This window comes from Dermacentor andersoni, chromosome 3 (assembly GCF_023375885.2).
Source record: "Dermacentor andersoni chromosome 3, qqDerAnde1_hic_scaffold, whole genome shotgun sequence".
NCBI classification, from domain to species: Eukaryota; Metazoa; Arthropoda; class Arachnida; order Ixodida; family Ixodidae; genus Dermacentor; species Dermacentor andersoni.
In genome coordinates, this window is record NC_092816.1 from 156532095 (window position 1) to 156554839 (window position 22745).

The 22745-nt window shown below is 44.8% G+C and overlaps 2 protein-coding genes across 3 annotated transcripts in view; both read left to right on the top strand.

Moving 5' to 3' along the window:
• The first annotated feature begins 115 nt into the window (after positions 1-115).
• LOC126524571 (uncharacterized) lies at positions 116-1648 on the top strand. Its single transcript, XM_050172876.3, has one exon. It carries the CDS (start codon positions 274-276, stop codon positions 916-918), a length of 645 nt encoding a protein of 214 aa, XP_050028833.1. The 5' UTR covers positions 116-273; the 3' UTR covers positions 919-1648.
• Positions 1649-1742: 94 nt separating this feature from the next.
• The window catches only part of clu (clustered mitochondria protein homolog), a 102817-nt gene continuing 81814 nt past the window's right edge, over positions 1743-22745 (top strand). Inside the window, exons 1-2 of one of the 2 annotated variants that reach the window (XM_050172853.3) lie at positions 1743-2183; positions 21566-21804. In XM_050172853.3, coding sequence (XP_050028810.1) covers positions 2060-2183; positions 21566-21804 — 363 coding nt within the window. In that variant the 5' untranslated portion in view covers positions 1743-2059. Of the gene's footprint in view, positions 2184-16105; positions 16633-21565; positions 21805-22745 lie in introns of those variants that run through there. The other variant, XM_050172851.3, reaches the window with a different exon arrangement.

Below are 22745 nucleotides of genomic sequence, written 5' to 3' on the forward strand. Positions count from 1 at the left end.
CTTTAAAAAGCGTTGACAATTTATAAGATATATTTTTGACAGCAATTATTTTTTGTGTTTGTTGCTCCGGCTTGCTACGCCTCTTGTTGGCCAGACATGGCTGCATCTCTGGCTCTTTCTTGGCTGTGCCGCCCGCGAGAGCGCCGCAAGCGAGCCGCCGCGCGTCGTCGGCTTCCCTGTCGGGGCGCTGGCTAAGCCTAACGAAGCTTTCACCCGGCGCCGCGATGCGAAAAGCTACGCGACGGAGCTGAGTGAAACACACCGCGCGGAGGCATGCCTCGGGGCAAACCCAGGGGTCGCCGTGAGACCGGCGACGTTGTGAAATGGCAAATCATCGAGCTCTGGGAGGCGGGTGTCAAGAACAAGAGCGAGATCGCGCGCCGACTCCACCTGTCGTGGACGGCCGTCAACCTTTGGGTGCAACGCTGGGAGAGCGAGGGCCACCTGAACGTACGGCCCCGCTCGGGCCGGCCGCGCACCACTTCGGGTGACGATGAAACCACCGTGAACACGTACACGGCCTTCTACGGCCCCGGGGGAGCGCCGCCCAAGCCTGCCGTTCAGGTCAAGCTAGAGCGGCCGGACGAGCGGCTCTCGACGCACCAGCACCACCACCCCCCGTCGTTTGCGGCTGCTGCCAGCGTCGCTGCCGCGACTAGTGGCTGCGAAGGCACCGACCCGTCGGCGGCGAACGGCCCCTTGCCGCTGCTTCCGTTGCGTCAACTTTCCGACCCCACTTGCTTCGCGAACCATCAGAGCGCCTTTAAAAGGAGCTTTGAGAACGGCGGCGACCCCCACCACCCGGCCGAGCGGCATGAGGAAGTGGTCGGTCTCGACCCGCCGCCGCCGCAAAGACTCAGCCTCGCTACTCAGACGGACGGCAGCAGCACGACGCCGCCCTCTGAAATGGCTGGATAGCCGACGCTCGCCCGCGATGGACTAAAGCTCCTTTATTTATTGTAGTTCTCACTGCGAGACTACCCCGCACCTCATCCAGGGGTGGGACAGATCCGATGGTGACGCGCGCGTCTCTACGCTTGTGTTTACGGAGGCGCCCCGCCGGCTCGCTCGCAGTGTTTATACACTCGCTTATTGTGCGAGTTTCTAGCGGAAGCGCCTGAATTTTCTTAAATGAACTGAGCGTACCTGGACATGTGTGCGTCACTGTAGACCATGCCCTAGACATTCCAAAGCGCGAAAAAAAAAAAAAGAAAAGAAAACAGCGCTTGTTTCTGGTCGTGTCAAATATTTCGTGTACGAATCTGAAGTGTAAATAATGCAAGGGTGGAGTGAAACACTTTCTACAACTTCGTGGTTTTATTGCACTTATCATCGTTAGCGGCAGCTAATCGTTTAGAGGACGTTCTTGTGGCTAGTTAACGCTCTTTTTTAGATTGTGTGTGCTGCACGCTTTTGCGACTTTTATCTGCAGTACTTTTAGCCTGCCGCTGCTGATCGTAGAATAATGACAATGTTTTCGCCCTTCCTCTGGTCTCGTACATAGTCAGTAGATGCCCGGTGATTTTAATATATTTATGAAGCAGTGTGGAATAAATGTGATCTCTCTGCACCGCTATGTATACAAGCGATGCAGTCAATGCTAACCATGCCTTGAACGCATTGTAATAAAACAACATGGAGCAGCAAAGTGCGTGTAAGTGGAACGTTTCCATTTGATTGAATTTCGCATGCACTCACAAAGCCTTTGTGAAAACTTGAAGTATATCCCGATCATTATGTGAAACGCAACACGTACAACTGACCGATCGGAACGGCTCGTCTCGAGCGCATCGCCGGTCGTCTGCTATCGCCGAACAGAAGGCGATACGCAACTGCTTCCCACACAAACATGTCCGAGAAAATAAATATGCGGACACTTATTCAAACAGGCAATGAGAGCCAAATTTCATGAGGCCGCCTAAACTTTTCTTTTTCGCCTCCTTCCTTGATTTTAACGAAAAAAATAGAAACGCTGCGTTTACGAGTGGCGCTGCCGTCGACATGCCCAGCGGCTCCGTCTGTGAGGCTTTCCACGTGCGAGCGGTGCAGTGCAGACGATATGACTCTCGTTGGGACCCTTGAAAATGAGCATTCGGCCAAATTACTGTCCGGCCCTGCGCTGCAGGAGGCGGCAGTGAACGGAGTAGACTTGTGCGTCTCTGCCGGATGCGAAAGCGGCTCTGGTAAGTCTTTTTTTCTCTCGTCCATTTTTTTTCTTCGCCGAGGTAGAGCCGAGCTATCAGCCAACGCTGCTCACATGTGATCCGTCGACGCTTCTACCCGCGCAGATTTTCTCCGCTTTCCTGCTGAAATCCAAGAAAGTGCGTCGATGACCGAGGAACAGACTCGGCAGGGTCTTCCGCTGAATGTCGGCCGCGATTACGCGTTCGCTATCGTCTTCTAGTTGCAGCCAGGGAGCGACTTCGTTGGGCTACCTTTATTTGACCTTTTCCTCCGAAGGTTAGGCCTAGGCATGCCGAGACCTGCGGCTTTCGTTTGAACCTCGTGATATTGCGTGCTTTGGGTTTCGCTTGATCGTAGTCGGCGAAAGTGCACCCATCTCTTGGTGTAGCGGGTTACCGCGCCCCTCTCTGTCGTGTTCACCTTCCTGAAAAATGGGAGGGTATCGAAAATGCGATGTTGAAAGCGCTATTTTTTTTTCTAAAGGGGCAAGGAGGAACGAAGTTTTCGGGGCTTCTCTCCTGCTCATTCATATATATGTAGTACTTACATGTTTCTTCTCTCAGCTGTTTTTTGTCGCTCTTTCCACTCTGTTCGGTCCGGATGGTTCGGCGTGCTTGAGTAGCAATCGGCGTGATTGCAGCTGCCGGCTTCCAGAATGGGACCGGAGATAGTTCGCGCGAGGAATACCCCCCCCCCCCCCCCCCCCGTGTTTATTTATTTATTTTTTCTTCCATTCACAAACGCGCTTAAACATCGAGAGTTTCTCGAGTGTAAACGCTGGGAGTTGTATCTTTTCCAGCCCTGCTGGAACGGTTTCGCATGTTGGCGGTTTCGCATGTTGGCACGTGCCTAAGAAATTGCGAAACGGAAGCAATAATTTCCGTCCTGTGTGATCGGTTTCTCCGCCGTACTTCGGGGGACCCGACGCATGGCTTTTCTTGCGGAAGAGGAATTAGGTGCTTTAGCGCGCGCGCTAACCGGCTTGCACGGTTCTTTTTTATCTCTGTTCATCCGCAGCGATTGTCGCCGCGTCGTTATCTCCCGTCACGCGTGGTAGGATAAGGAACAAAAAGAAAAGAAGAAAGAACATCCGACGAGGAAGCCTCTTGGGAAGCGAACGGTGCCCTCCGGACTTTAGCTTGGCCCGCTAGCAGGCAACTTCTATATACTTTTGCTCGACTGGGGGCGTGTTGCCCGCGACTGTGAAGCAGTGTGCCACTACACTACGTCGCAGAATAAAACAACCAAAGAAATGCGAAGAAGAAAGAAATGCCCTCCGGGCCGCGAGCGAGCGCGACTTGCAGACGATTACGTGATGGTGTCCGAAGGCCGCGCCGGATCCTTCTGCGCACCGACGACGACTGCTACCGCGTTGACGCACGCTGTAGCGCCTCGCGCGCGTGATCTTAAAGGCGGCGCGCCCGGAATTACGTGCGAGCGCGTGACTTCGTAATCCGATTCCGACGGATTTCATTGCGGTGTGGCAAAAATATTCCAACAGTGCCGCGCGTAGAGGATGTGATGGGGTGGTAGGAATCGCCGATCAAATGTTCGTGTTTCGAGTCGATCGAGCGTTTGGCGCTGCTCGCACTTCGCGGTAATGGACGGCGCGGTCGCGAAAGCATTAATTTGATGATCGACGTGGTCTCTTGCGTCCACCCAAATGTTCCGTGGCGGGCGGGTGGGCCTTCTCTCTCTCGCATCAGCCGTTAGTTCATCGTTACCGAGAGTGGCCATAATGAGGCGCCTTTTGCCGATTGCTTTTGCCGTTTGTGTTCATTAACGAATGCTCGAAAAAAAAAAAATGCAGGTTTGCAATATTGCTTTACCCTTTTGAGAGAAGGAAAAAAAACAAAAACAAGGGATGCACTGGTACTAAAGAAAAATAAACCGTGTCACTCTCATTAAAAAAAAAAATCTAATTCCAACTAGGCAGCGTGCAAGATCACTTCAGTTTCTTGTTGACTCACAACTGGCTGGTGCAGCATATTCGTCTCCTTTCCAATTTATGGCAGCCAGACCCAGTAATCATAGTAATTACACATCTTTGGCCACAATTGAACGTCAAATTTTCGAAGAAAATGTGTTGGCTTGAAACAGGGGCAGTCATTTCATGTTTGGCAGTTCAGATGTCCACGCACCCCATACTATACTAGTTGTGATACTTGTGGAAGTTGCACACGAACAGAAAACCTCCATGGGTGGGGGATGGTGGCTTTGGACAAGTGCTGAGAACAGCTCTGTTCAATATCTGTGCTGTTGTGTGTGATTCAGTCGTAGAGTTGCAAAAGCTCAGGCATTTTCTGATTGCACCTCACGTGCCTCTAGGTTAATATATCTTCAGCTTTCGGTCAATTTAAATTGAGACGTGACATTCCATTCTCCGTGGCAGTAGCAGGTTCGTGCTTGCAGTTTGCTATGTATGCATATGGGTATTTCATAACTGAAATATTTTGCATTTTTTGAATAGAAGTGAACCATGTCATTGCCTTGCCTTGAGTAAGCTAAGAGTATTTATTTTTCACTGATTATGGTGAAAGGGCTTCAGTCACAGAGCATATCCCATATGTTTGTAGGTGTGAAAATGTGATATTTGCGTTAATTCTGAGGCCACCAAGATTTGTGTGTGTGTGTGTGTGTGTGTGTGTGTGTGTTAAATAGCAACTGTACTTTATAATAGTAATAACGTTCATATTTCAGTAGACGGATTTAAAGGGGCACTAAAGAGAAAATTGAGTTAGCTATGTTATTATTTTATTTGAAGAATACTGCAGGCCAATCTGGGGACCAGGCAGGAGTGGATTATTGTTTAAACAGTTGTGATGCCTAATGCAATGACATTCTGAAGAGAAGAAAAAGAGAAATTCAGCATACAATGCAAGGGACTGCGTACCTTGCAGTAAAAGCAAAGATAACTTTTCCATAGAAAGAACAACATGTCAGCAAGTAACCATTTGTGGTATGAGGACCCTAGGAAATAATCAAACCATACCATATTTGCAGCACAGGAACAGCTCGTTTTACACACAGGTACACACACACAAAAATGAATGTTTGTTACAAACACAATTTTTCTGTAGCATGTGGTACATTATCGGACATGAATATATCGGCAGACACAGCATTTCATACTGTAATTTCTCTGGGGGGGACCTAATTAGTGTGCATGGAAATAAGAGTTGATCTTGTTGGGGGTGATAATGCCTAGTTGGTCTAACTAATAGTGACTGGACATAAGGTGAAGGATAAAACTAGAAGTCAGGTTTGTGAAAGCCATGTTGGAATGAGGACAATGTTGCGTTTTTCATGAAATTTCACCATAAAATTTGAGATGTGCTTGCTTGCACAATGTACGCATCAGTGATGTGGGGTGATAGCTTGACAGTAAAGTTGGGTCAACTTTCTTAAAGACAGGCACAACACGAGCGGCAGGCCAGCCTGGTGTAATGATGCCGTGAGAAATGGACATATGCAAAATAATGGGTGAAAATGGCAAAGCCACTCAGCATAGCAACAAAGCAGAGCATTTAGAATATTGTGAGGACCGCATGCTTTTATTTGATTTCAGATTTAAAAGCATATGAAATGTGCACCCGTGCACTATGAAATTAGTTCTGTGCAATCGTGCTGTGTGTGCACATAATCGCTTGTAGGAATTCTTCACAAGCGAGTCATTTGATTGCAGGGTATGAAAGGCATGCACAATGAACTCTACGCAAGAACATCCCAAGGAAGACAAAATGTAGTTAATGCTGCATTACGAAGTCCTCCTTGCACAATGTGTGGCCGGGTGGTGTTATGAACTCAGTTTCTTATTTGACTATGACCACCTGGAGAGTCCCATGTGCTCGCCACCAATGGGTTGGGCATGCGTCTCCATAACATTTTCTGTGTCTGCAACAATTGGAGTGCACCAATTTGATCCGGAGAAGATAGAGTAAAGCTAATGATCGAATTCAGAAGCTCGTTGGTTGCTTATTATGAATTGACCCATTCAGTAATCTTTAAGTAGACAATTGTTTGCAGCTTATTTGAATTCAAGCAGACCAAAATTTTGCAGGCTCAGTCTTGAGGAACTACATAAATGTCTGGAAACCATAAAATTGCCCGCCCAGTCAAATGTTTTTTGGTGAGGGTTTGCTTGTGCTCTTCGAATGTTGGAGCAACTTTCTTTGCATTCTTGCTGTCTTTTTACTTTCCCAACAAGGCGGATTATGTCCCTATTGATCCAAGTGCTTTTTCGGTGAACCATTTTTATATTGTTTGGAGTGAAATTATCAATGCAAAAGTGCCAAACGGATTTGAACTTCAACTAGCGAGGGTTGCCATCATCACCATGCATGTTGCCTTAGAAGTCCTCCAGTGCTAGTTCGAGTTAATAAGAACGGACTTGGCTTTGGAAAAGTTTGGCGAATTTGCATTCTTTAATCGCACTATCCATGTCGCATTACATCCATCGTCGTTACATCCACATCGCATATGGTACTGCTGTAGAAGACTAGAATAGAGGAAGATTTCTGCATCCGCGTTGGAAAATCACCTACTTGCTCGAGGTTGGATGATAACATTGTCTGAAACATTATTCGGTTCGTGAGGGAAGATGAGTTTTCTCCAATTAACTTTCGGAAGGTTAAAGTCACCAGCTACTATTATGATTGCTTTCAAATATTTAACCATATGTTCATGAAGCGTGGGTAGGCAGTCCAAGGTGGCACATCGTGGGCAAGATACTGCCGCAAGGGTAAGCAATCCATTTAAGTTGAGCGGCAGAAACAAGCTATCATGATTTTCAATTTATGCTAATAGCAAAATGGACACGTTCTTGCTCATGATAATGCCTACACCACCGGAAGAATGTCTGTCCCTTCTATATGTATTGTAGGAACCAGGAATCAAGTCCCCATCTTTCATTTCTTCATGAAGCCATGTTTTGGTTCATTCGTGGGAGTCGCGACAAAGGAGTAGGGTTTCTAGTTACGCAATGCTGTTAACTACGCTTCCTGTGTCCGCGTTTAATGGCTGCAGATGCTGGGGTGACAGAACATGTGGTTGTCAAATCCTGTCTGCATTGTTGCATCTGTTGAATCATTGTCCCACACAAACATGTCATTGTCCATGCACAGTTCATAATCGATATGGTAGGCTTTTCTTTCCCATTTTCTTTTATCACCGCATGTACTCTCATAGGGCAGCTTCCACCTATATGGTGTGCACCGAGAATAATCATTTTGTATGAAAATACATTTCCCTTTGGGCTTATCTATTTTTTTTTTTTTTTTTAGACTGGACTGTTTTTCATTGTAATCTGTATTCACTGGCCTGCACCCAAGCCTGTGAATTCTACCAAGTGATGTACATTTTACCACAAGCCTTTGTTCAAACACTTTGTGCACTATTTTATTTCATAGTTCAACGGAAGTTTCATCGGGCACTTAAGATACGCTGTAAACAACCAACTTAGAGCGACAGCTGCAATCTTCAAGGTCAACCAACTTCTCGTATTGCCAAGTTAAACAACATCGAAGCGACCCTACAGTGCTACAAAGGTCATTCATTTTACCTGCGGACAGTTTGGCATCCTGCACAAGTTTGTCAAGTCCTGCTACCCCGGCACTGACGTTGATAAAGCAGTGCGTGATGCCGCCAGCTGGGATATCACCTGCAGCGATGTCAGTTGACATGCTTTTCGCATCAAGGCTTGGGTTGAATCTAGTCTCTGCAAAGGAGGACCTCGCACGCAGGAAAACACAGCACAATGACAAGAAGTTAATTACTAAACTTTACAGAGGAATATGAATAGCTAACAAGGATTACAAAAAGGAAAACAGTCGGTGAGCATTGATGTCGACTTCATTTTGCCATGCCCACTGGGCCGGGAGTTTCAGGTGGCTGTGATGTCAGTGATCACTGTGCCACGCAGTTCCAGACTGGCGGGCTGGGAAGGCTGGCGGGACAAGGTAGGGACAGCGGTAGGCTAGTAGAACTGGCAAGTGCATCGCGAAGAAGGAATGCCCTGATTACAAAAGGAAGGTGGTCGGTCGACGTTGGCTTCATTGTGCCGTGCTCGTGTAAAAGCAAGTTGCCTTTCGCAAGCCGGAAGAGATGCAAATACCAATGTTGGGTGGCAATGCTGACTTGAAGTTCCCACATCGGCTCATCATGATGTCGTGGGTTTTGAGTGTGTGCTCATGCCTAGTTAATCATTTATTGTTGAAGATGGCCCGCATTGTATTCTAAGGGAGCCAAAGACTGAACCTGGCAAGTTTTGAGACGTTTTACTGAGCCACAGCGTCCCAAATACAAGAAAATACATTGAGAGCCGTAGTGTTCTGCTGACATACCAGCGCCAATGTTTTGAATTGAAATAAAGAAAACCAACTGTAGCCTTCGTTTCCTTATTCAGTTACCACAATAATGAAAACATGCTTATTAAAGAATACTTCGTCAGTCTGTACTGATTTAAACATATATGATTCTCTATAGTACACCTTTAAACGGACAGTTTAAGATGAATGCAACTTGTGCTTAGTACAGATGGTCCTGACTACCCTATGAAGGTAAATGCAACTTCATGCGGCTCAGCAAAACTTAATTTCACTTGTCACTCACTGCTTCAAACTGTGCACAGGAAATTGGTCGATTCAAAAACAAAATATAATAAAAAAAATTATGGCAGAACCCATCTGGCGACGACTGTCGACGGTAATGCGATTAGCATTCAGGCAACGTCGAGACACACCATATTGCTGAAGTGAAGTTTTATTTCAATTCTGTAGTGGCCATTGTGAGACTCCTGTTCCTCCGGCTGTATGTGACATTCCCCATCTCTGGCACTGGCCATACTTTGGTATGGCAATCACTTACCAAGGTCACTCATAAGCATGGCAGGATGGCAAAGGTGGAACGGCTACATTGAGATGACAGTTCTAAAATTATGGCGATGTTATAATGGCAACAGTGTGACGACAACGTTGTGAGGACAATGGAATGGTGACGACAACGTTGTGAGAACAACCGGATGATGAAGCTGGAATCAACGATGGTGATGCCAAGATGGCATGACAGCATGATTAAGCCAGAATGGCAAAGAAGGAATGATGTCAATGGAACGCCAAATGCAGTATGGTGACAATGAGACAATGTTTCTAAAGTGATGACGATGACAAAAGTGCAGCGTGACCATCACATCTAGAGACAATGTTATCACGACTGTGTGGTGATGACGGCGTGACAATAGTGGGACGATGACATTAGAATGAAGATGAAGGAACGACCACGATTGCATCAGTACGACATAATAGAGTACGCATGACAGTGGCATGGAAATGGTATGAGCATAATGGAATGACAAGTGCTTTACGAAGATTGCATGCTGACCACTGTTTCACGAAAACTGTATAAGTATGATGGCATGGAACCACGGCGGCAGTACGACGACAATGAGATGACCTTTCTGAAGTGATGCCAATGGTAAAATGACAGCATGCCGAAAGTGGCATGAAGTTTGACGATGATGGAACGACCACGAGTGCATCACAATGACGCTATGACAACGAATACACGATGACAACGCAATGATGGCGCGTGTGTTAAGATGGTGTGGAGACGACGGCGTGAAGGGAGGTGGATAACAAAGCTGGAGTGACAGCGATAGAACAACCGCAGCGGCATCTAGGCGATGGTATGACATGACAACGAATGCCTGGCAAGTGTTTGTTGAAAATGGCATGACAGCAGGATGAAAGTAGGATGACAAAGTTGTAATGACGATGCTGCAATGACCACAAGGACATCACGATTACGAGCAGATACCTAGTGGTATCTGCACCCTACTGGTATCTGCTCCCTACTGGTATGTAAGGTACCGGTATCTAAGGTATCTGCACCCCTACAGATAAGTCTGCAAACCTTCTATAAACAGTCAGCATATTAAATATTCAAACAATCCTAGCTTTCTTTTTTTTAGCTTTCGGTGTAGTGATCTTTTTCTTTATTTTTTGCATTGTAACGTTGGCAGGTGTGCATGAGAAGAGGCCTGTTAAGCCAGGAAGGATTCAAAAACTAACAGTGGGTGGCGATACTGCCTTGAAGTTCACATGCCAGCTTGCTATAACATACATTTTAATTGCGTGTCTAGTGACTTAACTTTTCTTTATAACAGTGGACTACGTACATGCATCTTGTTCTAAAATGGGCAAATAATGAACTTGAAGACATTTGAGAACATTTAGTGAGCCACAATAACCCAAATGCTAGAAAGTGCTTCGAAATTCATGATGTCACAATTGCATGCTGTGTTTCTGGCGTAAACCATAAGTGGAAGCTTGGCCTTAATATTCCCATCTAGTAGTAAACTCTTACCGCAACACTAAGGAAAATGCAGTATTGAAATAATACTTCATTAGTGTACACTGATTCAGGTTTTCCTTCAGTGGCCTTTTAAAGGAAACATCTAGTTAGCAATCAAGCCAACATGAATTGAACTTAATGATTTTGTAGGGAAAACAAGTATTTGATGTGCTGCATTAGTTGTACCCGTAATAGTCAGCACTGAGCTGTGGTCAGTCGTGAAATACCAATTTGGTATTCCTTTTAACAGTGGTCCATAACATAAGTCTTTTACTGCAATATGTGGTTGTCGCACTCCACGGCAGCTTGGTTTGATCCCTTGTCTGCTTTGTGTTTCATTACTGTTTTCCTTTGCTGTTCTCGTTTTGCTCTTGCTGTGAAGAGTCACTTTACTCGGTGATTATCTCGCGCCTCTTGAACTCTCCCTCTGATATGCCTCCATTTGATCTTTGTTCGAGTGGGGTCGTGTGTGCCACTAACCAGTGGCAAGGACTTGGCGCATTCCATGTGTCGGGATTACCGTGTAATCAGCTGTCAGTCATATAAGGATTAAGAGTTGTGACAGTCTGATTGTGACCATAAGCGTACCTGCATTGTCCTGTTTGGAGAGATATTACCTGTGACTTGGCTTCAAAGCAGTGTAGTTAATTGCTTTTAGCTCATGAGTGCTGCTACTACCAGACGTATTCTGGCTTCCTTTTTTTATTTCTCCCTTTTTTTTTGGGGGGGGGGGGGGGGAGAAGGAGGGGGAAGGCTGCAGATAGTCAGCATTATTAAGTTGTCAACACATTGGTGCTGTTAAAGTGTCCTTTCAGTCTTCTGTTTCAGAAGATGAGGAAAAATGGAACTAGTAAACTATGCAAGCACGGACCATGACATTTATGCACAGTTTGATGGCCATCATCTAGAAACCATTCAGGGGGAGTCATTGGTTTCCAAAAGGAAAATAAACCATACTTGGCCCTTGCGCCACGAAACACTATACTCATCATCATCATCAACCAGTGGCAAAAAAACTCGGCGAGCAAATGCCAAATTAGTCTAGATGTATAAATTACTCATCTCTAAACCTTGCAACGTTTGTTGTATGCCAAGAGAAAGCTTGGCTGCAAAGGAAAATGCGACTGGTAGGTGCTGCCTCATGCTTTGAGTCGGATGGCTGTACAGATAGAGGGCACCACACATCCTCGTAAGAATTGCCGACAGAGCATTGCGAAAGTTAGATGCTCTGCCGGAAAGTGGAATGAAGTTGGCCAAACTGTGTTCCGATTTTCATGTTCAGTTATGATGCAATTAACCTTTATTTTATTACCTGTGGCTTGCCACTTAGGATGTGTTGCCTCGAGAGTGTGGGTACTGTATTTTTGCAATGGCAGCGCCACTCTTGTCTTAGGTTTACACTATTTTCTCGTTTCCCAAAAGCTGTGTTCTCGACAAGAGTGATGCTTTGAGCAGCTTGAAACACTAGTCGACCGCTTTTGTTTACCATTAGTCTTTCCTTATTAGATGAAACGATGGTAGTATGATTTAGAGAGGAAATGTGGATTTATGATGGTCATGTTGAGACAGAGAGAACATCTGTTTGGGCAGGTCAAGTAACTTGTGTAACAGATAACTGGCAATCTGTTAGAGTAATAGTGGTTGTTAAGGAAAGGGAAATGCAGTGGAGGGCAGCTAAAATTTTACATAATAATCAGATAAGGAAAGTGATGGTCATTGGGCAGGTTTGAGTGACATAAGACATGCTGTTACTGACCTAGTATACTATTCTCTCCCCAGCCCTTTCCTTCATTGTCTAACCAGATTTCCAAAAATAAATTCAACATACTCTTCAGTGCCTCATGGTTTTGATTGAAAATGTGCAACTGTAATTATAATTGCAGCATATGGCAAAATACTGTGACTTACCAATACAAAGAGCTTAATTTGAATCTTAAAGCTTGTCGTCAAGTAACTAAAAGTGGCTTGTTGTTAAGCTCTGGTTCCGTGGCATTGCAAAAGCTGTCTGGGCTATTGCACGCTATTCCTACTATATATAGCTAACCGTTGCTTTAATTTGCCTGACTACAGCTCTTCCTTCGAGTATTTCACTCAATAAATGTGCATTAACCCTGTTCATAGAATTGAAATGTAGAACTGTACTCTCCTCGGAGAGTGTCCAACACTCGTTACTTCACATTGCGATGCTATTTGTGTTTTGTCCTGCCACATGTCAGGTCTCGACAGTGGGCATGAATATGTACCTTTTCGGGCCAGCTGCAGGCCGGAGTTCATTGAGCCGTCATGCCATCACAAATGCCGATCACTCTGTCGAGTCCAGACAGGACGGCACTTTCTATTTCCTGTGTGGGTCTGTTGGTAGCATGTGTGCTCAGCTGCGCACACGCCTGTGCGTGGCGGGAAGGAGGGGGGAGGCAGTTGCTTGGGTTGTATTATTTCCGCTGTTCTGGGCAGTATATGTGCATGAAAGGTGCTGCGATCAGTATTGCTACACAACACGCTGTACGTGGCATACACACTTAATAATAAATTTAATAAATTTTTCATGACAAGCATTTCAGTGTAGTTATTGTCCAGTGCAGGGTTGGGGTGTTGTAATGTACAGAGAGCTACGGCTGCCATGTTGATGGTATCTGTATGGATTTTGACAGTTGCCATTGCCTATTAGCAATAAAATTGTTTGTTGACCTTTGCATTATTTAAAAATTTAACAATTTTGAGTTTTAACAAGTTTTACGTGCCAGAAGCACGATCTGGTTGAGGCACACTGTAGTGGGGAACTAAGAAATAATTTTAGCCACTGTAGTTCTTTAACACATATCCAATACACAGTACACACGTGTTTTTGCATTCTGCGTCTGTTGGAAACTGTTACCAGTCCTGGAACAGTGATTATAACTAGTTCCATGCAATAAGAGCAAAGAGTTGAGTGAGCTAATTGGAAATGAAAACTGACTGTTTATCTCGGATACAGATAGACTTGCCCACTATCCACTGCTGCTTCTTCCATTCAGCTGGAGTTTCCCAAGGGCAGATTAGGGGTAGGCAGTTGATGAATCACGCAAGGATTAGCAATTAGAAGGACTTTTTTTTTTTCTTTCTCTTGTAATTTACTGTTCCCTGAATGGCCAATGTGGCCCTTTATATATTGCTTCAGTGCATGGAGCATAAGTGAGTGCTTGCTGCAGGGCATGTTAGCGCAACTTCCCATTGGTTCTGTGCATATGCAAAGGCCATTTTGGGTTCGAATGTTCTCGCCCTAAGCAGCTCAGAAGTGAGGCACGTCATGCACAGGTTTGATGAACACGTGCAGTTGGCAACTCTGGAGTGGCAACTGCTTGTTCTAGCCATCAAAGAAATTTAGGCTTTCTTTTGTTGCATGCTGAAGAAACTTTTGTTGAAGCTTTACATGCACTTTTTCCAACTCAACCTTGTCATTGTGTTTATTGGAGAGCTTTAGCTTGCCTGTAAACATGTTATCCTTTGCGAAATGTGAAGTTACTGGAGACGTGTGCACGAAAAGTCATGTTGGTGGTGCAGAGTTTAGTCAGAGTGGACAAGACGCAGGAGTAGCATACGTAATACGTAGTTTATCAAGTGTTATAGCATGCCTCAGGGAACTCTGTTTCGCCGTATCGTCACGAATCTCACGACACAGAAGTATGATTGCAGTGACCTGCCTTATTATGCTTAATTTAACTGCTGTTCTAAAGCACCAGTAGCAACATGGTCGTTGACATTCAGTCCTTCTGAAATTTTATTCGAGGACACTTCTGTAATGCAAAAGACATTTGAAATTTGTGGTTGAACAAAGCTTCATGTCAATAACCACCGTTGCTACTGGCATCCATGGGTCTCGTAACCCAGTGTTCCATAAACAGCAATATCTTTATGGACAAGCTAAAACTCTACTAACTGCAACAAAATGGGTAGCTTGCCTGCTTGCTCCACTATAATTAAAGGCAAAACTATAAGCAAGAGAAAAGTATAATAAGGAAACAGTGAAAGCATTAGTAGGGGAAAATAGTGACGTCGCTAGCAACAGAACTACGCACTAATATCAAAAGGAAAAGGTTAAGTAATTGCATATTATACGCAATGTCAAACGAGCACTTCATTTGCAACCTGGCAGGAGCTGCCTGCAGTTGCTCTCAAATAATTGAGCTAACACCAAACTGCGTAAAGTGTCATTGACCTGAGCTTAGCGTTACATCTGATCTTGGGCTGCCAAGGACGAGGTCGCGGGATTGAATCCTGGCCACTGCAGCCGCATTTTCATGGGGTTGAAATGCGAAAACACCCGTGTACTTAGATTTGGGTCCCCGTTAAAGAACCCCAGGTGGTGAAAATTTCTGGAGGCCCCCACAACGGTGTGCCTCATAATCAGAAAGTTGTTTTGGCACATAAACCCCCATAATTTAACCTTTTTTTTTTTTTTAACTTTACATCCACAGGCACACGCTCTTTCAATGAACAGATGCAAAGCAGACACAACAGCTGGGCTTTGCAAGTTTACAAAGGAGGAGCCCCCCCAGCTTTAGTTGTTAGGTGTGTGCACACTTTTTTTTTTTTTTTTGTTCATTCCAGCATTAGGAGCTCCACTTTCGGCTGAAACACTGGAATCTTTTCAGAAGGCTGGCAGAAATTGTGGTATCATTTTGAGCCTCTGCCTACTCATATACATGTAGGATACGGGCAGGGATTTATGTGGTGGACCCTGTATGTGAGTAAAGTGTGCTGACTGAACTGAGGCACAAATTTGCAGTGTTGGGTTGCTTTGTTGTTTCTAGTTCTTTACATTTTTTTTATTTACTTAATTTTCGTTTTCTGTATTGTAAATGTCTTGCTTTACATTTGAGCAAACTGAGCATGCTAGAGATCCACTCTTAAAGGTATGGGAGGGAGGAGAGGTATGCCTAGTGGACATGTCCATTTCATCTACTGCTGAAGTGCTGATTGGCTGGGCTGGGGTAGGCATCAGAAGGAGGCCTGCACTCCAGCCAATCAGCACTTCAGCAGCAGACGAAATGGACATGTCTACTAGGTAAACTCTTACAGAATACCCCCCCCCCCCCCCCCATTTCACCTAATGGTCACATAATTAGACATGGAATATCTCTACATACAGTATTTTATTGTTTGTTCAACTATGAAAAATGATTGACATAAGTACTACGCTGAGCTTAAGCTTGAGTAGAAATTTACTGTGCTGTTGGTGCTTGCTTTTATAGTGCGATTTTGCAAATGTTTAACGACTTCTCGTGCTTTCCTACATGTGGCATAGAGATGGCTGTGCTGGAGAGAAGTGAGAAAAGATATGCTGTTTATTATTGGTTCACCTGAAATTGTTCTGCACCAAGTGACAAAAAACTTTTGCATGCTCATTACGATAACCACGCTTCTTTGCAAGCAGACAGCTGTACATTATTTCATGCACGTACGGGCCACTTGACTGCTCAGCAGAACATAATCTCTTAAAGTTGTAAACCTGCTTGCTTCTTTCTTTCCTTCTTCTTCTTCTTTTGTTTATCAAGAAATGAAGGCACAAGCTAGCTGTAGTAGAAGGGAAAGGGAACGTTAATGGCTGGTGTTTTTATACGTCGGCGAGGGAGCATAGCAGAGGGCACATGCGTCAACACAAGCTCCGAGATAAGCACTGAGCAAACGGCCAGATCTGTTGCCATCCCCACCACGCTCTTTCTGTCTCTGCCTACCCATCTTATCTTGGACAACGCGGGGCTGGGTTGTCTGGCATCACCTCCCGTCTTTCCCTCCCTCTCATTCTTTATTTGTTCTTGTCAGATCCCTTGAATACGTTATCTGGCTCTCGTGGCTCTGTCGGTGCTGAGCAAGAGGCTCCCACCAAGTAGTACGCAGTGAATGGGCAGTGGCTGGGTTTGACTTTCTGCGGCATTGCGGTAGGGGTGGTGCTGGTTGTGCTGTGGAATCGCGCATTTTCAATGCTCTGGAGGGAGCCCAAAATGCTCTTGCTTGTGCCTCTGGAAGACGGAACAAGGAGGGTCGTGTGCCTGAGTCAGGGCTGCCTTTTGAAGCTGGCCACGGGAGAGTCGTTGGCAGGTGGTGGCAACACTGTGACTGGTGAGGAGTCTCTCAGTGACTGAATTTGCGGAGCCTTGCTCTATTCTTTATATTTTTTTTGGCTGCATATACGTATTGGGGAAACGTTGACAGTCGTAGGTGCAGTTGTGCCATTTTTCAAAGCAATTGATGTTGATGGTCACCTGTTTACGAGCAGGGCAGCTATGAAATTATTTGGTAAATGATGGGGCAAAATGAAGTGAACCCGTAATCGGCTGTAGCTCTCTGTAAGGAGCAGAACGCAGCTGATAGAAGAAAGAACTCATTTGCACTATATGTGTGACTACATTACAGGAAACCAAGTGGGATATACAAGCGCTGTAGATAGAAGCGCGATGTCACGGAATGTCCTTGCATTGGGTTGCCATTTTTAATGCTTTGATTGCTGCATGTGTCATATCAGCCACAAGAAATCAGTTCATTCATCCCCTCTACAAGTCAAAGTTGACAGAAGATAAATGGCTTTGCATATTGCATATCTGTTCTGGTTGGTGACTCTTCGTGTATTTTGACTCCGACTTTGCCTGCTGGCTTGGCTTGCCAGCATGCTATTGAGGGCAAAACAGAGCTTGCACTGAACTGCAATGGACTCCTACACAACATTATCTGAATTAAAGAGGGCAGGAGGAAGGAGAAAGAAAAGGAAGCGAGACTATGGATCTCTATGCATCCGGTTTTATCTTGCAACACAATAGCCCATATATTCAACCATATATATTTAGCTCTTCCTTCAGTTTTTTTTTTTTCTTCTTTTTTTTCTTTTTTTTCTTTTTTTTTTTTTTTTTTTTTGTAAGCATTCCTCTCACTTTTGTGTCTGAGGAGCCCTTGCGAAGACACAGCCATCTCTTATTTTTCCAAACATTAGTGGTTCTCCTTGGAGTAGCTTATATTATTATTTACCTGTTTGTTTAGACGGCTCATTGGGTCCCATCGTCTCTCGAGCTTGTCCATTTTAAAGATGACCACGCGTCCTTGCCTTGCAACATTGTTAGTTGCCAAGAGTGGAAGCTTACCTATCTTGTTACTGGTGGCAGAACTTGTCACTAGTTACTGTTGGCAGTAGTTTTCCTTTTTTTTTTCTTTTTCTAGCTTTGTTAAAACCATGTTTCTGGTCGACTTCCTGTCCTGCTGCAAAAAACAAATGCAAACATCTGGAGCCTTTGAATGAAAAGCAGTCTCCGAATTCATGCTGCCTTAGGGTGTGTACTGGGCATACAGCTGACAGCTGTGAATTGAAAATGCTATCCGAGTTGTCTGAATGTGGTCCAGGATGTGCATCGCTTTCAGTATAAGCATGAGAGGTGTATTTTTGAGCAGTTGTCAGCAGATCTCCTCTCCACACTTGTATGACAAAAAAAAGAAAACATTGTGTGGTAGCATTCCTTCATAGACTAAAGTTTGATCTCTTCTTGTTGGTTCACTCTTATATTTATGTCTCAAGCTTTTGGCATGTTAGTTCACCCATCTTCATTTTTTGCACCAATGCTTGCACAGAACGTTAGCGTAAGGTTTTTGCTCAAGAGATGCAAGCAGAAGTGTGCCATCCTGATTGTTATATTTGTAGCTGACAAAATGCTTGTAATTATGGATATTTTCTGTGACATTTGCAAGCCATCAAAGGCATGCACATATTACTAGCAGAGTGCATGCCTTTTCAAATTGGGAACGCAAACAATAAAATTGGGAGGTGTCCTGCCCCATGTGCAAAGACTCTGCATTGATCGCCAGTACAACTATGGAGAACCATTGTTCACAATTTATCCTCTTCCTTTTCTTCCACTGCTCATTCTGCCTGAAACTGCTGTTGTAGTTCTCGTTGTTGTTATCCTGAATGTCAGTGACACATAATAGGCTAAGCACTGCGTGGTTAAGAGAAACGGACAGAGATGAGGATTGCTTGAACATTGTCACATACAAATAAATTTAAACTGTAGAAGAAAAAAGACCTAACAATGCTAACAAAACACAGAATTTCAGAAAACGAAAAATAAGAGCTGACAGTTTAGCAAGGTAATCAATCGGTTTCAGTAAGATATTTCCAGACTAGGGAGCAAACATTTCTGTGGCCAAACCCAAAAATAGAGGCTGGAGAAGTCTGTACTACAGGGAACCGATAAATCCAGACCAAGCTAGATTGTACAGCCGAGTTTGTGATGCTCTTGTTCTTATCACAGAGAAATGTTGACAGGTGAGAAAGAAATGGTCTGTTGCTATAACTTTCCTCGGTATGAGCATAATTGAGAGGGAATCAGTCGAGACGTGTAAATAAAAAAAAGGCCACCCTTTCTGTGAAGAGGGGTGCAAGTGAAGCTTGCGATGCACGGCTCTTCGTTATCGTAACGCCTCAGCTTTGCTCTCTCTCAAGGTGAGGTCGGCATGTCAATGACGAGCCCTTTCTCGAGCGAGTTCCTGGCAGCATTCATCAAATGCTGCATGTTCCACGGTCGAATTGACGACTCGCGACACACGGCCCGCTCCTGCTGCTGTTCTTTCAACGCAGCCTGCTCTTTGGCAGAACTAACCAAGCGTAGCCTCCCCATCCGACTGCCGGGCCTGAACTGGCGGGAAACGGCAGGCGTGAGGCGAGTGGACACGTGATCACACTTTCTCTCCTCCAGAGGGAGGGGATGCCTGTGATTAGCTCACGCCTTGTGCCACATCTACTTCATGCATATAAAACCTCGCTTTAAAGGGCACATATGATGAATTGACAGTGGTTGAATCGGTTAGCATAGTGGTCTTGCAACCCAGAGGTCGGTGGTTTGAATCCGCAGCCCGACAAGCAATATTTATTTTCACGTGGCTTGAGTTCTTTCGTACGCCAACACCAACACTGGTGCAGACATGAGTGAGGCAATACAAGCTTTGCTTTGAAACTTCATGCTAATATACGACAATGCAGCCTCATGTGGGAAACCTCATCTTCATCTTTGGAAGAATTTGCTGGACCAGGGGTGCAGAAAGTGTCGACAATCCATAGAATAAGCCAGCACTGGATCCAACAATGCTTATCATGCTTGTTTCCAACCCTTTTTCTTTCTAGATTTTTCTCCACTGCAGTCTAATTGTTCTTTGTTGCCTAAAGGTAACCTTACCACATAGCCCAGTATGCAATTAGTTTGTTATATTTATTTGCGAAGCAATGCTTTATTGTAAGAAGCTAAATTTGACAAGCCATTGTCATTAAATTTATGGTAGGCCATACAAATGCCTTGTGTTTGTGGCTCGAAGGGCAGTGACGGGTAGCACACTTGGCTGGCATGCATTGAAGACTGAACCCTGAGAATGAGTTAGTGGTTTCGATGGTCGAGTTCTTTTTGTTTTTTATCTAGTGTCCGTTGATAATATTGCTAATGCTTAACACTGCACTTCAGTTTGAGTGAGAGATAGCCTTAAAGGCTATCGTAAAGGGACGCAGTCTGCTACACTGTTCCTGTTTCGTGTGCCGGCTTTGCTGTGCTCACTTCTGTTTGGAGCTTGTTCGCTCTGTCAAAAATCCAGTGCTGCTACCTTGACTTTGTTTGCATTGTGCATAAGTTTGAAGCGCTATGCTTTCAGGCACTCTGCTAAATGCACAGTAGCCGAGCTGTGTCATTCCTATTGCACAGGTAACTAATAGAGAGATGACTGAATTACACAGTGAAGGCCAAGATTATACAATGCCAACAGCCTTGTAGACTCACTGACTGTTTACTTCTTGAACTTAGAACTGTCTACTTTAAGTGCCAAAGGACAGACAGCTGTAGCAGCATGACACATGCTGCTACAGGCTAATGGGTTGTGTCAGCCCATTAGCTGACACAGCTAATGGGCTGCTACAGGTAGTCGCTAGCCCATTAGCAATTCATGTAGAAAAAGTTGCAGATCTGTTTAATTTGCTGAGGCAAGTGGGTTTTGATATGTACTATGTGATCTTTGAGCAATTAATAAAAGGTCTCTAATGCTTAGAACTGTGTTCGTAAGAGTATTTGAAGGCTGGAAATTGGGAAATACACATTTAAGGTCACCAAGTGTGTGTGTGCGTGCATGTGTTAGAGAGTCTTGACAGTTCATTGTTTCCAATGCAGCCGTGTCATATAATGCCACGTCCACTTCTGAACTTTTTCTTCGACTACGCTATTATTATTTGATAACTACAGATGGCAAGTACGTTATATGTGACACTGGTTTTATGTGGGGCTTGCATGTTGACAAGTGGTGGTTAAAGTTAAGTACCACCTCTTGTTTTGCCTCTGCTGTTTACTCTGATATCAGGGTCTCCAAGAGCCTCCTGCAGTTATTGTTTGGGTTACCTTTCAGAAGCAAGCTTTTCACCAGACTTCTTCTCACACTGTTCCTGTGGCTGGAACAAGAAAGGGCACCCTGGTGCACTAGTGGCAGTTGCAGTTGACACCATGCTAGCCCATCTACAGAAAATCTTACAATCACACATGTGCACAGCAGGTTTGATGAAGTGAGGGCACTGCAACAAAACAAAGAATAATTCTTTTTTTTTTTTTTTCATTCACGTGGCAGCATTGTGTTAGTGCAGAAATCTGCAACTTGCACACTGACGCTTGCTGCTTCTGCGGTAACTACTCACCACACGCTCATCAGAGTAGGTACACCTAGGCGAGTTTACATTGAAATTCACGTCGCGAATCCCTGCTTTTTCATGAATGCGTAATACTTCACAAGCTCTACGTACACTACGTGAAATGGCTCACCTCATGGTGTAAACACTGTGCTTTATCTGACTATATCGGGAACATTATCACTGTAGGAACAGGATAATCAGTCACGAGCACAATCGCTTTACCTGAATGTTTTGGTTTTCAGTTTTGTTTGTGTGGAGTCTACTGTGAATCGTCACACAACAGGTGCAGCCATGGTTCTCGGGAAATGTTGTTGAACTTTTCCTTTTTTTTTTTTTTTTCTTTGCCTGGTTGTGCAGAATCAAAGCCAGAAGCCATGACGGCTGCAGCAGAGGCAGATGCCTCCAGCCTCGGCTCAGCTGAGGACAGTGGCAAGGGTTCCTCAACCTCCGAGGAAGAAGATGGCAATGTGGCCAAGCCAACTGCAGCTGCGGGTGAAGCAGTACCAGAGACTGGTGGGCAGGAGCTGGTCTTCATCCAGGACACTGGTTTCAACGTGCGAATTCAGGCACCAGGCATAGAGACATTTGACATTCAGGTGAGGGATGCTCGTGTGTGGGCTCTGTTTCAGCTCTTTACTGTGGAGCACGCCTGTAATTTCCCTCTTTCTTTCTTTCCTGGACCGCTCGAAACTCATTTGATTTTCCTTTCTCTTTTTTTTTTATCATAGTTTTAACTAATGGTACTCAACTGGCCACTTTCGAGCGCTCTTGCTGTACGGTTTACAGTTCGCTGGTTGAAATCAAGAGCTTGGAACACATTTGCCTGGTTCATTCGGAGCACCGCACTCCAGCTCAGAGTGCTCCCACCTTCAACCTGGAAGCTCTACTAAGATCCAACAGAAACCTGACCAGCTGGCTACTCCGAATGCTCTAGGAGCAGCCAGCACATTCGGCGGGGGCAGGCTAACTTTGGTTCTAATCTCAAGAGAGCTCTGCATCACTGCAAACTGAGTTGGAGCACCGTCAAAACCAGTCAGATGTACCACTCTGTGACTTCAGTATTTGATTTACAAACATGAATATGCCATGTTTATACGCTTACTTGCTACAAGATTAACACTGACATTTTCATAGATTGATAACAGTGACTGCTTTTGTACTGCATGAGTTTGCCTGAAAACGGGCCATCCTGCTTTCACAGTTGGTAGTTTTCAGGTTGCCCACCATTTTTGCTGGGCACATAGCTGAAACACTTCATATAAACATACAACAAGCTTAACCCAGTCACCTTGTGGGGTTTCACAAATGTTTTTCACGACTAAACAGGTCTGCGCCACATATTAGTCCGTGGTTTTAGAATTTCAAGAATTTTTGCATGCATCAGATCACTCCGTTATGTAAAGCAATCCAAGTTAAATTTAATTAAGCCAGTTTACAGACAATGAAGTATGCAGATGTAACTAAGGGAAGGATCCTGTAGATTTGTAGCAGAAACCACCACTGGTTAGAGCAGCAGGTAGACGGTGCTTTCAAGCGT

What these genes read in the sequence shown, in the direction of transcription:
- LOC126524571 (XM_050172876.3), top strand. Translation starts at nt 274, where the DNA reads ATGCCTCGGGGCAAACCCAGGGGTCGCCGTGAGACCGGCGACGTTGTG.